General features: G+C 51.0%; 1 protein-coding gene across 3 annotated transcripts in view; it reads right to left on the reverse strand.

The window, feature by feature from the left end:
* Nucleotides 1-16,690, reverse strand: part of LOC115503724 (CREB binding protein) — a 128,092-nt gene that overhangs the window by 35,586 nt on the left and 75,816 nt on the right. For all 3 annotated transcript variants that reach the window (XM_030300056.1, XM_030300057.1, XM_030300055.1), the window contains 9 exons: nt 15,660-15,773; nt 7,635-7,877; nt 6,234-6,336; nt 5,862-6,008; nt 5,107-5,224; nt 4,242-4,413; nt 3,868-3,912; nt 1,632-1,756; nt 887-1,075 (listed from right to left, as the gene is read on the reverse strand). In XM_030300056.1, coding sequence (XP_030155916.1) covers nt 887-1,075; nt 1,632-1,756; nt 3,868-3,912; nt 4,242-4,413; nt 5,107-5,224; nt 5,862-6,008; nt 6,234-6,336; nt 7,635-7,877; nt 15,660-15,773 — 1,256 coding nt within the window. The remainder of the gene's footprint in view (nt 1-886; nt 1,076-1,631; nt 1,757-3,867; nt 3,913-4,241; nt 4,414-5,106; nt 5,225-5,861; nt 6,009-6,233; nt 6,337-7,634; nt 7,878-15,659; nt 15,774-16,690) is intronic.

A 16,690-nucleotide genomic window follows, 5' to 3' on the forward strand; every position in this document is an offset into this window, starting at 1 on the left:
CTACAGACATTAAGAATTAATTAACAAATATTTAGTGGGTAAATCTAGTGTAGCCAATGACCTCTTTTCAATATTACTTCATGTAAAAAATTAAAACATGAATATTATCTTCCGGGGGAAGATGTGGCCTGTTTTAAATACAGGTGTATCGGCACACGGCAGCAATCTGATGCCCAACAGTTAACGATGGTCACAAAGGGGAAAAAGTGCATAATGAATGGGAAATAGTTCTCTTCAGCCTTCAACAGAGTACTTACAAACACATTCAACAAGAAGGGCTCAATCGATCTAGTTAGCCTGATTTACCTGGGATGGTCAGAGAGACAGACAACAGGGTATTTCAACCCAATGGTCAGGAGTGGAGTCACAGGGCCTTTCCCCACCCTTTAACACTCAAGGTCTCTCAGGATCACATGTGAATTTAAAACACACCATTAAAGAGGGCCTGGGTGGCTCAGTCAGTTAAGCATCCGACTTTGGCTCAGGTCACGATCTCACGGTCTGTGAATTTGAGCCCCACACTGGGCTCTCTGCCGACAGCTCAGAGCCTGGAGCCTGCTTCAGATCCTGTGTCTCCCTCTCTCTGCCAATCCCAGCCTGCACTCTGACTCTCTCTCTCTCTCTCTCTCTCTCAAAAACGAATAAACGCTAAAAAAACAAAAACCCAACCCCAAACCAGAACACAAAGACCAGGAACCAAAAGACCCATTCCACTTTTGTGGGAAGCTCACCCAGAGATGCTAAGAGTAATTCTAAAGAAAGTAAAAATGACGCAACAAAACGGGAGGTGGGGGGAAACGAGAGATGCGAGTCACATCCAAGTGTGTACTGTGGAACTTTAGCTCAGGTCAGGAGGAGGCTGGGGCTCCATCACCAAGCACGGTACCTGCGGCACGCCCGTCTGGGCCGCCGGCTGGCCCAGGCCCACGCTGCTCACACTCATCGCCCCGCCGGAGGACTGGAACTGGTTCTGAGGCAGGAACTGGTTCTGCGCAGGCGCCTGGGCCATGATGTTGTTGCTGTGAGCGCCCATCATGTTCGGAGGCTGGGGCATCCGGGAAGGAGAAATGGCCATCTAAAAGACAAGCGTCGTCGAGAGTTCAGAGGACGAGGGCCAGAGTCTTCAAGATAAACTAGAAGAGACAGAACTCTGCGAATCTCCCCTCCCCCTGCCTTCTCACGCAAGGTCTCTGAGGAGCCAGTTGCAAATTTATCTCTGAAGGGAAATCAATAGCATGCCATAATTTAAAGTTCAAAATATGCCTTTTACGACTTCTCTGAAGCATTAAGAAGGCAGCCTCAGGAGAGTAAGCTCTAGGAGACCACAGATGCTGTCAAGCACCTCTCTGCAACTGTGGGAGGCTGCAAGCTCCAATCTCAGACATGTCTTCTCGCAAAGTCTCAAGTCCCTATTAATTCATCATCCCAACAAAAATAAATAACGGTCAAATAATTCTCGCTGTAGTAATGAAGACCAAAAAGAGGCAGAGAGATGTGAAGTAAATAAACCACAGCCAAAACCAAAGGAGTAAGCACCAGGGGATTCTTGACCTACAACTTCACTGTGCAGAGAACTTTCCTTACCCGAGCAAGGCCTCCTCGGCACAGCTGAGGCCAACAGAAGCACTTACCCCTGGAACGGAGCCCATGCTGTTCATCGGGACAGAGTGGTTCATGGGGGACGCTGCACGTGGTCCCATGGGAGCCTGCGGCAACTGTACGTTCCCCAAGGACATTGGGGTAAATGAATTCATCCCTGTAAACGTACCCACAACGGTTCATTAGAAAAAGTACCCACAGGAAAATAAGAGCTACAAACTTGCCAAACGCTAAGCGAAACAGAGTGGAACATGTATGCAGTACACACAACAGAAAGAAAAATCACGCAGCGAATCAGAAAAGATGGTGCTGTACCGCTTTTCAAATCCGGAAAAACGGCACCAGTGCAGTGGTGGTGGTGGTGGTAGTGGTGGTGAGAGCGGTTTGGGGAGGGTGGGGAGGGTAGCACAAGGAGACAAAGGGAGAAAGTCAGGTAAAGCACCCGTGAACGAGGCGGTGCCAGGAAGGTACACCTACATCCATAGGGGACGTGTGAGCCAGGGTCCGGGCACCCATCGGAGCCAATGTCCCTAACACCTTCTGGAACAGTGGCCCCCGTCTCCTCTCCTGCAGGAAGGCCATCCTCATCATCCCAGGCCTCCTGGCTCTTCAGCTGGGTTTACCCTTACTGTTAGAATCTGGGAGAAGACTCGAAATATGGTTTTAATTCTGCAAGTGTGCTAAGTGTTTAGAAAGTGCCCAAGGGCCAGCAATTCTCATTCCCCGCCTCCTCTCTACAGACTGGGAAGCTCTCACTTCCGTGGCTACTTCACCTTCCCGGGGGGGTTCACAGCCACAGGAGTGTCACACAATGAAAGACACCTCACTGGCCACTAGGCATCTCCGGGCCACAGAGTCTCATTCTTCCTTATTTCTCACAATACTCTGGAAGCTCTGAGCTCTACATAAAGGCTGGTTCAAGCAAGTCGTAGGGCTGACATCGGGACTCAAGCAGAATCCTTGAGATGCTGCCTTAATACTGGTGTGGCCAGGACAACGTCTCAGAGAACATGTGCCTCGCTCAGCATTACCTTCGAGGACACCTAGAAACGTCACCCTAAAAACCACGTGCCAGCACGGGCCCAGGGGGGCTTTCTGGGAAGGCTGTAAGCTTCCCTCTCTCCTTTGAGGATTTTATGATAAGAGAAAAAGGCAGTACTGAGAAACAGTACCATGAAGGGCTCCCTCTTCACACAGACACAGGTGCTGGTAAGGAAGGTGTGAGTGCTGTGCTGTAAAACTCCTCCTTCCATATCCTGCTCAACAGCCCCCATCAGATCCCAAACCAGCCAAACCTTCCATGTCACGTCCGACGCAGCACTCGGCTATACTCCCTCGCTCCATTTCCCTGGCTTCCCGGTTTCCTTCACTCCTAACTGGTCCATCAAAACAAGTCCCTCAAGTTTCTCCGGATCATCAGTGTATCTCCTGGGTCTCTCCAGTATGCACGAAGATGGCCACAACTTTTTCAAGTTTACGATTATTATTTTTTAGTCATCTCTACACCCAACGTGGGGCTCACACTCATGATGCCAAGATCTAGAGTCTCAAGTTCCTCCGACGGAGCTAGCCGGGCACCCCGAGGTTGCCAACAACTTTTACAACGACCTCGTCTCCTGTCTCAGACTACTCTGGCATACAGCTGCAAGGCCTTGCTGTGGAATCCCCTGGAAGTCGCCACCTCTTCTCAAAACCTGGAAAAATATCCTACTGTTCCAGTCCCAACTGGACAAGAGCTGTAAAAGCTGTGAAATGTCCCTCTCCATGAACTCCAAAGACCGCCTCCGCCACAAACGCCACAGACCCTCAAGTCGAGTGCAGACTGGCTGCGGCGCCCCAGCCTCTCGAGGAGCACAGACACACGCTCTTCTGCCCGCACCACCCTCCCGCCCCCGGCCGGCTCCACGCTCTCCTCTGCAACATTCACAGATGTTTCCTTCCCCGCCGCCCCCCCCCCCCGCAATGCTTCTTGAGGTGACTCTTCCTAAGAGAAACAGACCCTCCTGTCCATTAAAAAAAAAAAAAAAAAAAAAAAAAAAAGCCTAATCCCACTTCCTATCTCCCTGGAGAATTTTCTTATGGTCTTCTAGCTTCCAAACACCACAGATACTCATACTGCCTGTGGAACTGAATTCTGGTCATCAGCAAAAGGAACAGAGGGAATAACAAGGAGCTATAAAGAAATACAGAGGGGAAGAGGAAAAGCAAATGAACTCTGTGACTATTCAACGTCAAGCCAAAATAGGATTCACAACAATAGTTCGATACCTTGAGAAACCTGCACGCGATTCACTGGCAGGGGCATGGGTCCATCTAGAATGGCAGAAAAAAATCAGTCATTTAAAATAATCCCTCATTTGGGAATAAAGAATTTTATCTTCAGAACTTCAAACTTAAAGGGAAAACCAGTCAACGGGTCTAAAAGCACTGTGCATTCTGAGGCCAGCACACCCTTAAAAGGGTCCCTCCGCGAGAGACTCAACGTCCAAACACAGGCCAAGGCGGAAGGCCACGGCCACTACCACTGTTTCCAAAGCACGGGCTCCCTGAGAACATAATTCTACATGCTGGGAAATACACCCCAAACACAAAGGGAAGAACAAGCCAGCAGACTAAGGGCTGGCAGAAAGAAAAGTCCTTACTTGGAGGCCTCACAGGTTGTGCCTGCGGAATCCCAGGGGGCTGTGCCCCGGGGGCTGGTAGGGCGGGCTGGTTACCCAGGATGCCTTGTTTGTGTAAACGTGACCTCCGCTTTTCTTCTAGTTCTTTTTGTATCTTGTAAATTTTTTCTGCCAGTAAATGATAGTATTCATCCTGAAGAGCAATGATAACATTCAATGTTCGGCAGTGAAAGCTATAAAAACCCCAATGATCTGTGTTAGATGTTCTAACAAACTAATGAACTTTTACATTAGGGACACCGGCAAAGGTAAGCATTCCGCACTTCTGGTCCATTTTGTAGTCCTGAGTAAGCTCTAGTCCTGACGGCGGGGGGGGGGGGGGGGCTCCAACTCACGACCCCGAGATCAAGGGTCACGTGCCCTACCAGCTGAGCCAGCCAGGCGCCCCCAGTATCCAGCACTTCTAACCGATACACCTAAGGCCCAACTTCATGGTGAACACCTCGTGACATGACAGGACTTATCAGGCAGGGGGTCCTAACTGAACGCACGTCACATTTCATTCCACAGTCGAATCACTTCTTGGATATTCGACACCGGCAGTGACACAGTACGAGCGTTATAAAGAGTGCCCACTGTGGAGCACATCCAAGGATAAAACACAACTCTCCATGCCCCGGTCACCACTGTAGCGGTGACATCTGTAGTCAAACAAGAGAGCGGTACAGGGGTCTCAGGTCCTATCTGGGATGTCTCTCTGGTCAGCATCCCCGAGGTGATGAGACTACCAGACTAGCAGATTCCCCTATTTCCAGACAATGAGCCGGACAGACGCAGTTCTATCTACTGTAGGTGCTGTGCGGCTGGAACACGTATGGCACCCTACCCTGCTGTTGGCGGACTCATACATGTCCCCCTCCACTTTCTTAGCATAGGCCACCAGGTTCTCCATGCGGCGATCCTTCAGGGCTGCCGGGTCAGGGGTTGGGAAGATGGCTTGGACCCTGGAAAGACAACACACTCCGTCAACAGACTTTCGGTATACCATCAGTACCTTGTTATTTTATACAACTGTTTCTCACAAACAATTTTCACTAAAAAGAGAAAGGCAAACAAAACCACTCCAAGGGAATCAGACTGGCCCACTTCACCTCTGATTTAACTTAACTAGCCTGAGAAAGTGAACTGCTGACTTCCTCTCTGTTACCACACTGTATGGTGGCACTATCGTGTCCTCTGTATTCCCCAGGCTCAAACTCCCCCGATTCTCCGGGGCCTCCATGATTATAATCTTGAGCCCTAAAACAAGGCAAAGCTTCTGAACTAATCCCAGCTCCCCGTTGCATGCCAGAGCTCAGAGGACAGAAGGTCTGGCCACACTGGGAGTCCCGACCTTTGCGACGTGGGTCACAGCACAGGCCCTGCTGCAGGGACTGCAATTCTGTGGCCTGCCGGCAGTGGCTGTGGCTCCCTAAATAAGCATGCGACCCTCTTCAGCTGCTAGGGCACTGTCTGTCACCTGGGGCCCAGGGGACCACTCAGGAATTAAATCGGACATCAGTGAAACCGCACAGCTGTCGCACTGCTGTCAGCCATGACATGTTCCCGTCACATGTGAACACGGGTGAGGCGGGCACATACAGTTTATGCACTAGGTGGCTCCGCAGGTCCTGAGTGACGTGTTCGTGCCAGCTTTTCCGCACGCCGGTGCTGGAAGGAGGTGCCGCTGTGGGTATAGTGCTGAGGGTCCCGAGGTTTGCAGAGCCTGAGCCATCGTTCATCAGTGGGCTGGGGAAAAACAAGACACTCAGTCCACCTAGCCAAGTGACACACATGTGCCTCGTTTACATGAGGTTTTTCAACCACATGTGACTTTTAGCAACCCCCTGCCCCCTGCCATTTAAGCTATCTTCACCGTCACCCATTTAGAAAGAACCCCAATTTTGTGATTCCCAACCCACTTGCGTGCGCGACCGTCGCTCAGAGAGGAGCCGACTGAAACGGGGGTCTTACTTTGTGGCCCCGAGGGAAGTTGGAAGAGCTGATTCTGAAATCAAGTTTGGCGGCTGCTGATCTGTTGTTATTCCTCCTGCTGGAATGTTCATTGGGTTATTTCCTTTAAAGACAGAAAGAAATCCACCAAGTCGTAAATTATAATCCACCCCTCACAGTTCCGGTAACAGGTCAAATCACCATGTAAGTAAGTCATTCTCCTGAGTTATGACAATAACCACTACAGCAGGAACTCTGGAAGCTGTTTCTCCGGTAACAGCCATCAACTTGAACCAGTTCCGAGGCAGTCTCCTCCTCACTGCATTTTAAGTAACCCAGATGAGGCGTGCGTGGAGGCCGGCGGGCGCCCTAGGTGTGCTCTAGGGCTGTGACGCAAATTATAAGCGATCCCCTCCGAGCCTCAGACTTTTACGCCGGCTTCATTAACACCATGCCCTGAACAACTAAACTGACCTGTGTCACACAGATTTGGGTCAACTTTTCTTCTATCAGAAAATAAAATCAAAGAAGTAATGTGCACGTGAAAACACTTGTGTACAGGGTTCCCATTAAAGTAAGAAAAAGTTGACAGAGGTTACAGGTCTTGTCCCAAATTATATCCTCAAGTAGGAGTGGAGTCACTTTAGAACTCAGGTCTGAAGGCTCCAACCCAGTCTCCTGGCCGGGAGAAGTTAGTGTGCATTAGGGCAGTTGGGTTCCGCGCCACCCCCCCCCCCCCCCCGCCAAAAGCAATAAATGAGTTGTTTTTAATCGTCATTCTTAAGGTTAAAAGACTTACTCTATTGGGAAAACAATAAAACTAACACAACCATCTTGACCTGACGGACATAACTCCTTGGCTTAAGCCTGACTTTAAGAGCAATGTGTCAATTTACAGAGAAATGCTAAGAAAACAGTATGCAAACATGGCAAAAACTGTGGGGATACCCCGGCCAATGAGCTGACATGACACCAGGAAACACCATTACGGGGGGAGAGGCCGGGACGGGAGGTGCTGGGGGACACTCCCGCCAACCTGCCCACGTCTGGGCCGGTCACCTCGCACTGTGGGTGGGGGGAGCCGGCAGACCAGGTACAGGCTCCCCCTCAGGAGGGCACTCTAACAGGTGGGACTCGGCATTGTGAGCCACTGAATGCCCTTCGTGAAAACCGTCCCGACAGGAGCGGCACGGCCATCAAATGTCGGCTCCTGTGCAAATGCTTTTCTTCTCACAAGCCTGTCACATCTTCCTTGCACTCATACTTCAGCCTTTCCCCGGAAGTTTTCTATTTCAAGGATTTAAAAGATATCATCATCATAATTTATATGTATACTGATTTGAATTTAAAGTAAAAACAGTAACCGAAAACGGTAACTGAAAACAGCCGGACGAACGAGCTCCCGAGAGTCCCTTTACCTACCCAGGGGGTTGAGAGTCCTCATCTGCTGGTGACTTTGAGGCTGTGCTGGTTGCTGGCCGGGAACCTGAGGCTGCAGCTGCGTCTGGGGCTGGTTCAGGTAGGGGAGACCAAGGGCAGCATACGCGCGCTGCATGGAGCTGGGGTCTATGGGATTCGGGTTACTCAGCGAAGCGGCGTTCTGCTGGCCTGTGCCGACAGAACCGATCGTGTTCTGAATCCCACTAGCTGGAGACCCCAGGATGGCTAGAAGAACAAACAGACACACAAACAAGAAAGGTAAGTAAAAAGGAGAAGGCCACACGTGACTGAAAAACTACCAAGAAGCAAGTACAATTGTATCGAGAGACTATCCACCCGTGTCCCGAGGCAACAGAACACGGCTACCGAGGAAGGAGCTGTGCAGACAAAGGGACCCTCGTCTAGTCGTGTATTCCGCACAGCAGCAGTTGGGGAGCAACAAGATCCAGAAAAGCCAAGCTTCTTTCTACGTCAGAAGGCAACAGCCCACAGAATCAGAGCTCCCTTAAGGACAATCACATATGAAATCTAGACGCTCAGAAGTCTGTGCCAGGGGGAGTAGCAAACGCGTTGTCGACAAGAGACAGTGTTCTGATTGGGGGCGGTGTGGGCAGCTCGTCTGCCACCACGGACATGACCTAAGGGGGGCCCCTGTGGCTGCCACTCTCCCTGGGGTCCTGCACTGCTCACCTGCACGGGTACAGAGGATGAAACAAGGAGCAGAGTGATACCCAGTTGGTCAGTTTTGTTACTCATTTTAATAACTCTATGACAAAATCTATCTCATGACAAAATCGCAATTCCTCACAACCTATGTGCACAGTGGCATTAACCCACACGTCTTTCCTACGGCTTCCCGTGCAGGAAGGCCCCCTACTGAGCGGTCTGGCTATCTAAAGATGCTGAAGAAAAAACTGTATCGACCGACTGACGTAGCCAAAAAGAACGGGTGGAACGAGGCTTGGTGGATTTGCATTTCCCCAGGTGTCACCTCAGCACCACTGAGGACGGCACAGCCTCACCTTCCACCACCTGGCCTAGTGACGGCAGGGCATCCCCTCTGGGTACTCCATGTACCGGGCCGATCCCAAAAGGCCAAAGAAAAATCTGTGGCAACACAGAGAACCCCATTCCCAAGGACTTCAGAGTTAACAGAGATGACCCCAAATTTGCATTTGCATCTCCTTGGCCCCTTGGAGTTCAATTCATCCCTCTGTCCGTCCACCCCAATCTCCACATTTGGTGGGCACTTGCCATAAGGCAGAAGTTTTACGCACTACTATCTATTCTTATTCTTAAGATTTCCCTTCTTTCCAACTCCTCCCAACTTTGGTCACGTTATACACAGTAGCTTGTAACTGATACTATAACATATGATCTTTGATACATTAAGCAATACCACAAAGGTCTCCTTTCATATTGAGACCATTGCGTGTAACAATAATATTCTCACATTCAACCATCAGTGCAACCGATGTGTAACATAAGCACAGTGTAACATAACACTGTGTAACAGTGTAACACAGTGTAACATAAACAACTCACATTACTTATCAGAGTATTTTAATTAAACCTAAACGTGTAAGAAAAAAAGATCTTGGTAATTACATATTCCATACTATTAACTTTTCTAACAAAGACATTCAGATCTCAAACTCATTAACACTCATTAGACAAAATCACGCACACCAAGCACCTCATTATTATAAGTGAGAAGCGATTCCCAAGGTACACTTTATGACAAGCGTGCAGCCCAAGTCATGTATGATTTCTCCAGAAGTATTTTCTCTAATAGTTAATACTCCCCCAAACGTTCAACACGTGCCCACCATATTCCTAAAACTGACCACGCCAAATCAAAGACCTCTGATGTTACAAGGAAAGTAATCCTGGGAGGATGATGAACTGTTCTCTCACCCAGGGGTAAAGAACAGACCCAGACTGCATTTGCTGCACACAGGGATGAACTGCGGAGAGGAACTGAAAGAAAGACGCTATCCACGTGGCCTCCGTTTCAGGGTGAAAAACCAGCGACTTCTTCCTTCTCTTTTCCACTCTCATCCATCAGGCCCCAAATGCCATCCCTTCCCCCAGAAGGCCTCCTCCCCCCAACCTTAGGGTGAATGCCACTCGCTAGGCAAAGGCCATTTATGGGGAAGCCAGAACCTCCCACGGAAGCTGCTGACATGGTCACTGTATTTTGTGTTTGTTAATAGCATTTATTTTCTACGTGTAAACACTATTGTATTTTCTTATTAAACAAAAATACAGTATCTGTCAGAAGACAAGTAAGCATCTGGTAGCTGACAATCCTAACAATCCAGAGGCATGGAAAAGAAAGCATAAATAAGTAAAAAAAAAGGTCTCCGACATGTAAGCATGGTCCAGTTTGAGTCCAAATGCTGTTACGGTGGGACACAAATACCTCAGGGTAACGGAATGCACACATTTACTAGAGGAGTCGTGACTGGCTGAAAGAGGTGTCACCAGGTAAAAGTGACCATAAACCCCATTCTGTGAGCTCAAGGCACTACCACCCCTGCCAGAAGTTCTCCTCATCTGTTGGGCGGCAGCAAGGCTTCCTGGAACTTGCACAACGCCTCCCGGGTCTCTGCTTCTTTGTGGGCACTCGCTCACTGCACAAAGGGTGCGTGTGGACTGTGTGGGGCGCCCTGCTAGGCTCCAGGACGCGAGCACCAAGTCTGCACTCACACAGAGAGAACAGATTAACCTAATAATCCGCTAAGGAACGGGAAACGGCAGCTCTGGACCCTGGAGCGGAGAAACCACACGCGTCTTCCCCGAGCCCGTCCACTCCCCGGAGGCAGTGTGCTCACAAAGCCCAGCACAAAGCCCCGGAGAGGCCCTAGCGGAGTCCGGAGTTGGGGGCATGGCGGCAGGGTGGCGGAGCGACGGCCATCCGTGGGCCCTGCCAGTGCCGCGGGCCTTGGGACTGAGCCAAAGTCAGCAGCGCCAAAAGCAGCGACGCCTCGTTTATCGGCACGAGGGAGAACGAGGCCTTCCACGTTGATCCCCGTCACACATTACTGACGGCTACCTCTTTAAATGTCCAAACCTCGTGCTCTTTTCCCCATTTGTACATCTTCCTTCCTTTCTCGGAGCCCAATGCTGTATTTCACACGCGATCCGCCACTTCACACGGTGTCTCAGCACCTGAGTGTGGCTCTCCTGCCGGCAGCACGTCTTCAAAACCCCCCCTCACCTCCACTGCCCCAGCTAACCTGGGCGCCCACGACCTAGGAAATAAACGGCCACATTCTACAGTGGGCTCTTCTGAGGACGCACCTGCCACTTCTTAAGTAGGTCCAAGGCAGTCCTCCCCCAGAGGGAACAGAAGACCGTTCCAATGACCAGTCCCACATAGGGCACGCGGCAGACATTCAAGTCCCCGGTCATTCTCAGCAAAACTCAACTCAATCTGAAAATCCGGGGAAAACCGACACAAATCAAACTCCAAAGCTTTGTCGGCGTGATGGGAAATACACCACAAAGCACGTAAAGCAGCTACTGCTTAGATTTCTACGGAAAACGTCGTGCTGGAATTTACTCAGACCTGCAGACGTCTCCGCAGAGTGGTTCCTAGGCCGCGGTGCCTTCCAGGTGTCGTGTGTACCGGAACGGCCTTCTTCTCACGCTTTTTTTTTTTTTTTTTTTTTTTTAAATTTTTTTTTCAACGTTTATTTATTTTTGGGACAGAGAGAGACAGAGCATGAACGGGGGAGGGGCAGAGAGAGAGGGAGCCACAGAATCGGAAACAGGCTCCAGCCTCTGAGCCATCAGCCCAGAGCCCGACGCGGGGCTCGAACTCACGGACCGCGAGATCGTGACCTGGCTGAAGTCGGACGCTTAACCGACTGCGCCACCCAGGCGCCCCTTTTTTTTTTTTTTTTTTTAAGTAATCTAGGGGCGCCTGGGTGGCGCAGTCGGTTAAGCGTCCGACTTCAGCCAGGTCACGATCTCGCGGTCCGTGAGTTCGAGCCCCGCGTCGGGCTCTGGGCTGACGGCTCGGAGCCTGGAGCCTGTTTCCGATTCTGTGTCTCCCTCTCTCTCTGCCCCTCCCCCCGTTCATGCTCTGTCTCTCTCTGTCCCCAAAAAATAAACAAACATTGAAAAAAAAAAAAATTTAAGTAATCTCTACACCCAACGTGAGGCTCGAACTCACAACCTCAAGAGTCACATGTTCTACAGACTGCGCCGGCCAGGCGCCCCTCCGGCATCCTCCCATGCGTGGTACAGGGCGGGACAACACAACACCAGAGCCCCAGGGCCAGACCTCTGGCACGGCCACCACCCGGCAACAACACAAAAGCCTCTGCAACACGTTTCTTTCGGAAGCCAAATGACTGAGAAGGGGCACACTGTGTTCACAAGAGCAAGGAAAAAACTGCTCTGACGAAATACATCACCAGGCGGCTGGGTACTTCAATCAGGGGCGAGCAAGCCCACTGCTCTGCCCCTACAGCCACTCCGGTCCCACCGCCCCCCCTCTGCTCTCCAGCCCAAGCGCCGTCTGTCAAAAGAGGTATCAGAGAATCTTGAAAGAGCTCTCAGGTGGAACAAGGGCCTGTTCAACCACCACTTACTGAGCACCGAGAAGGCTGCTCCATGAGGAAAAGTTTTAAAGAGGCACATCCGGACTCGATACCAGGAAGGAAGACTTCCCACGATCAGAAGTGCTCCAGATGGGAACAAACAGCCAGACCAAGTAGTGAGTGTCAAGCCAGTGGAGGTATTCAAGGAACAGGCCAGAGGACTACGGACTTAGACACTCTCAGTCCTCACGCTGCGGCTCGGCCCGCGTCTAAGGCAGCTGTGGGCAGTGAGCCAGTTTGGTTTGGCTCTGAGGCTGGTCCTGTCCCATCTCTTCTGACAGTCCCTGCGGGATTCTGAGTGGGGAACCCCATGATTTCCCCAGGGAAAGACTCGAAACTTCTCAAGAGCTCCAGGACAGATAGACACCCAGCCCTTCAAGGCATGCAGGGCAGCACATCTCGGCTGTTAATGCAAATGCTAATCATCTAGCAATTTGTTAAAATGCAGATTTTAATACGGGAGGTGTGGGATGGCCCGAGTTCCTGCAGTTCTAACCGGCCGGCCCGCAGTGCCTGTGCAGCCTGGTCGGAGGACTGTACCGCGTGGGGAGCAGGAACCGCAAGGATGAGGCGCCAGGAGTTTAAACAGGGAATTCGGTTGTGTGTCCACACAGCCCCAGTCCTCCGCGCAACCTGTGCACTGGAATTCGTTGTAAGTCAGATGCCAGGACTGACATTAGATATACACCTGGAAAACTCCTAATTATTCCATAAAATCTGATTACCTCTATAAGGGAGGGATAACAGCTCAAGATCGGTGATGACACAACGTCTAGAAAACAACTCAAAGAAAAATCAAAACAAAATCTCGACAGAGGCCAAAAAGGCAACCAGTGGTCTGGGACGGCTCCACAGAGGATGCCGGCAGATCCCGCCAACAGAGACGTCGATGGAAGAAGCGGGCAGCGGGCTGCGCGAGCGTCTGGGAGCAACCTGCCCGAAAGCGCGGCTGTGGCAGACGCGCCTGGGTCTCAGGCAGCGCCCGGGAGCCCTGACCTCTCGCCACAAACACCCCTCTCTCCCCGAATCACCTGGCCTGCACGGGAAACTCGGGCGTCCACGCTGGTTGTGCTGATGCCACGTGTGCCGTCTAGAATGTCCTTCCACCGCTATTCTGCGGACACTGGGTTCCACGAAGCCCCGCCTTCCACGCACGCTGACCCTCCCCTCCAGGACTGCCGGGACCACCGACCCCGCCCGACCTCGCTCCTTCCTGGGTGCCACTGTCATGTCATTTTGGCAGATATATTCCACTCTGGACCCTGACTTTGAGCTGTCGGAGGGCTGGATCCACATTTCCTCTCTACTGCCCGACGCCGATGTGCACGCGCCACGAGCACAATTTGCTTTACGACAGGAGAAACAACAAACGTTTGTAGAAAACACACTGCTGACAATCTCTCACTCGCCACATCAACTCTTCCGCCCTCAGAAAACCACAGGGCTAGAGAGAGCCCAAAGAACACACTCAGGGCTGAAACCTAAAGTGAAGCACTTCAAACTTTCTTAAATGAGTGCTTTCATTTCTTTTACAAAAAAAAATCACCTTGCATAAAGTTGATGTAAATACTCCCGGTGACTTTATGCTATAAAATCACCGAGGTGACACCTCACGTTATGACTGGTAGAAACGCTGTGGCTGACCACTTCAGAGCACGCGCTGAATCAATTGTCACAACATTCAGGCAGTTACAAGGATGTTGAAAAAAGAACCCACATACATTTCTTTAAAAAGAAAAAAAAAAACCACACAAGCGTTTCTTAAAAAGAGAAATCACAAAAGTTTAACACTGTCATGGCAACACATACTAAAAATAAAAGGTCCCAGAAAAGCCACACCCCCAAATCAGAAGTTCAGAACGAAGTCCTCACTTATTCGTGGAATAATTACTTCGGCACTTAAAAACCCTATTACTGAAACGTGTCCTAAAACACCAGAAAGTGTAACCACCACTATATACTAGTTGAAAAAAAACAGTTTTACACTGACTTTGAGGAAAAAGCGGCCTATTCCAGTAGAACTCCTGTCCCAAGTACACAGTTCTGAAAGCCCCAGATTGCTGGAACTTCGCTTCACGTAGGAGAGATCCCTGAAAACTGGGTGTGAATTCCCATTGTGGTCAAAGACTAATTTAACTGATTCAGAAAAGTGCCTTTTAAAGGGAACTAAGCACGAGTCCTTGCGCAGGGAGGGAAGAGGACGGGCCCACAGGCGAAGCCCGTCCCACGCCGGGGCCGCCTTCTGGGGTGGGTGGGAGGGGGACACCGGGGCCTCCCCGTGTGGCACCCACGGCACCCTTAGGGACAAAGGGCTGGCCAGCGCGCCCTATGCCCCAAGGAAACGACCAGAGACACGGCAGCACAGGCTGCCCAGGCAGCAGCGGGGCGTCGAGGAAGACGATCAAGAAGAACGAGAGCGACGAACGCGCAAGCGCAAACAAGATGGCGCAGACAAGATGGAGGAAGATGTGCGAGACTGGGCCGTGCCGCGGGTCCCCGGAGCGGCCCCGGCCCGAGGGGCGACCCGACACTGGAGGGCACGTCCTAGCTGTCCAAACTGAGGGACACACCCAAAGACCACAAGGTTACCTCTGAAATGACAGGGAAGGGCTTAAAGTGGAGAAGAGATGCTCATCCTCTCGCCGCTCTGGTGCCCATGGACGGCAGGGGCCCGGGGGGCCACACTCAGGCCTCCTGAGCAGGGACCGGCGCTAGGCCGACCGGCTAAGGGCTACACAGAAGGCTCGAGAGACGACAGAACGATGGGGATGGTCAGGATGCGGCCAGTCCTGGGGCAGAGACTCAATCGGTGTCGAATAAGCTGTTAGTTACACAAACAGGTCTGGGCACTGCCTCTGCGCGGAGGAGGGAAAACCTCGCGGGTGCCTCCCTGACCCTGCCTACCTGGCTCTTCTAGAACACAGCTCTCTCTAGACTCACTTCAGGACAAGGCGTTTCCAATTCCAAAGTAAGCGTCCCCTCTCTCTCCCCGCCCCCTGAAGTCACTGCCACTACAGTGACGCGACCTTCAAACGCTCAGTAACTGAGTGTCTGTCAAGACATGGGAAGGCTGGTCACGTCCTCTCTGTGATCACAGCGCCCCTCCTCCTGGCACTGCTCCGCTGCTGCCGACTCTAGTGCGGTGCTAGTGCGCGTGTGCCGGGGGCCGGGACGGAATTCCAAAATGGCCGTGCGCACCGTGCACACCGCGGGTCCGTCTCTCGCTAAGCTCAGCTTCCCCCTGGCGTCACTGTGCCGCTCCACGTCCATATCTCTGCTCGCCACTACCCTTGGCGCTAGTGATTTCTGCCCTGCTTCCTGCCTCCTCTCCCGCACTCTCTTTAGAAAGAGCTGTTCTCACCTCCGAGCTTCTCTATCCCCAATGCTCACTTACTTTGTTGGTTTCGCTTGTCACTGGCATTTTTCAAAGGGAGGCAAACAGGACAGTCATGTCGTGTGCAGTTCTTCCAATGAGAGATGATTTGTCGTGAAGATGCACAATGGGCAACTATGACCAGAAAAACAACGAGATGTTATTTTTCTATCCAGATCGTCACACTTTCAATTACACCTAAATTATAATGCCAGATTCCATAAGAAAATGGTAACATGTGTAACCATAACACAGTATAGGCAGTCCTCAACTTACAAACAGGATGTTTTCCAAAAGTTTGTAAGTCAACTGTTGAGAATTCTGAACAAAAGTTTCCCATAGAAGCAATGCCATGAATGATGGTGAATAAGATTCAGCCCACAAAACAAAAACTATCCGACTTGAAATACCGAACGGTTGGAATGAAAGGTAGGAGAAATAATAATTACGTCGTGTCACTACTGAAAATAAAATTTCTATGTTATGTTGAAGGATGAAACCATCTCAATAAATACTGCAGTTCAAGAAATACATACAGAGAAGCACATGAGACGTCTGTGGAGATTCTAAAGTGGACGCCGGTCACTTCTCTAAGTACTTGAGAGAGTGACGGAACCTAGTGGTTACTCTCAGTCTTGATTTTCACTCTGTACTAAGGCACTGTGATTTCTTTCTAAAGGCCCAGCATGACCCGCCCCTACTTCTCCATCAGGATCAGGGTTATGCCGGGGGCTCACATATGTCACCAAGGGAGAGAGAGAGGTCAGGGAGAGATTCTCCCTAAGGTTTAGGAGCACAAGTAAGAAGATAGAGAGGAGGATAAAGACGAAAGAAAGCACAGTTGTTAGTAAGAAACACTTTCCTCTGCAGACTCAAGGCGTCCGCCACAGAAGAGGGGGAAGGGAGCACAGGATGCGCCTGAATCACCCCCTTCTCGAGGAGAAGGCAGGAGGGGGCAGGGATGATACGGTGCACACGGTTTCCCATGTCACGGATCGTCACCTAGGACGACTTGGCTGGTATCCTGATCGGCCTCAAGACGAAAGGGCAGA

Source organism: Lynx canadensis, chromosome E3 (genome assembly GCF_007474595.2).
Source record: "Lynx canadensis isolate LIC74 chromosome E3, mLynCan4.pri.v2, whole genome shotgun sequence".
Lineage (NCBI taxonomy): Eukaryota > Metazoa > Chordata > Mammalia > Carnivora > Felidae > Lynx > Lynx canadensis.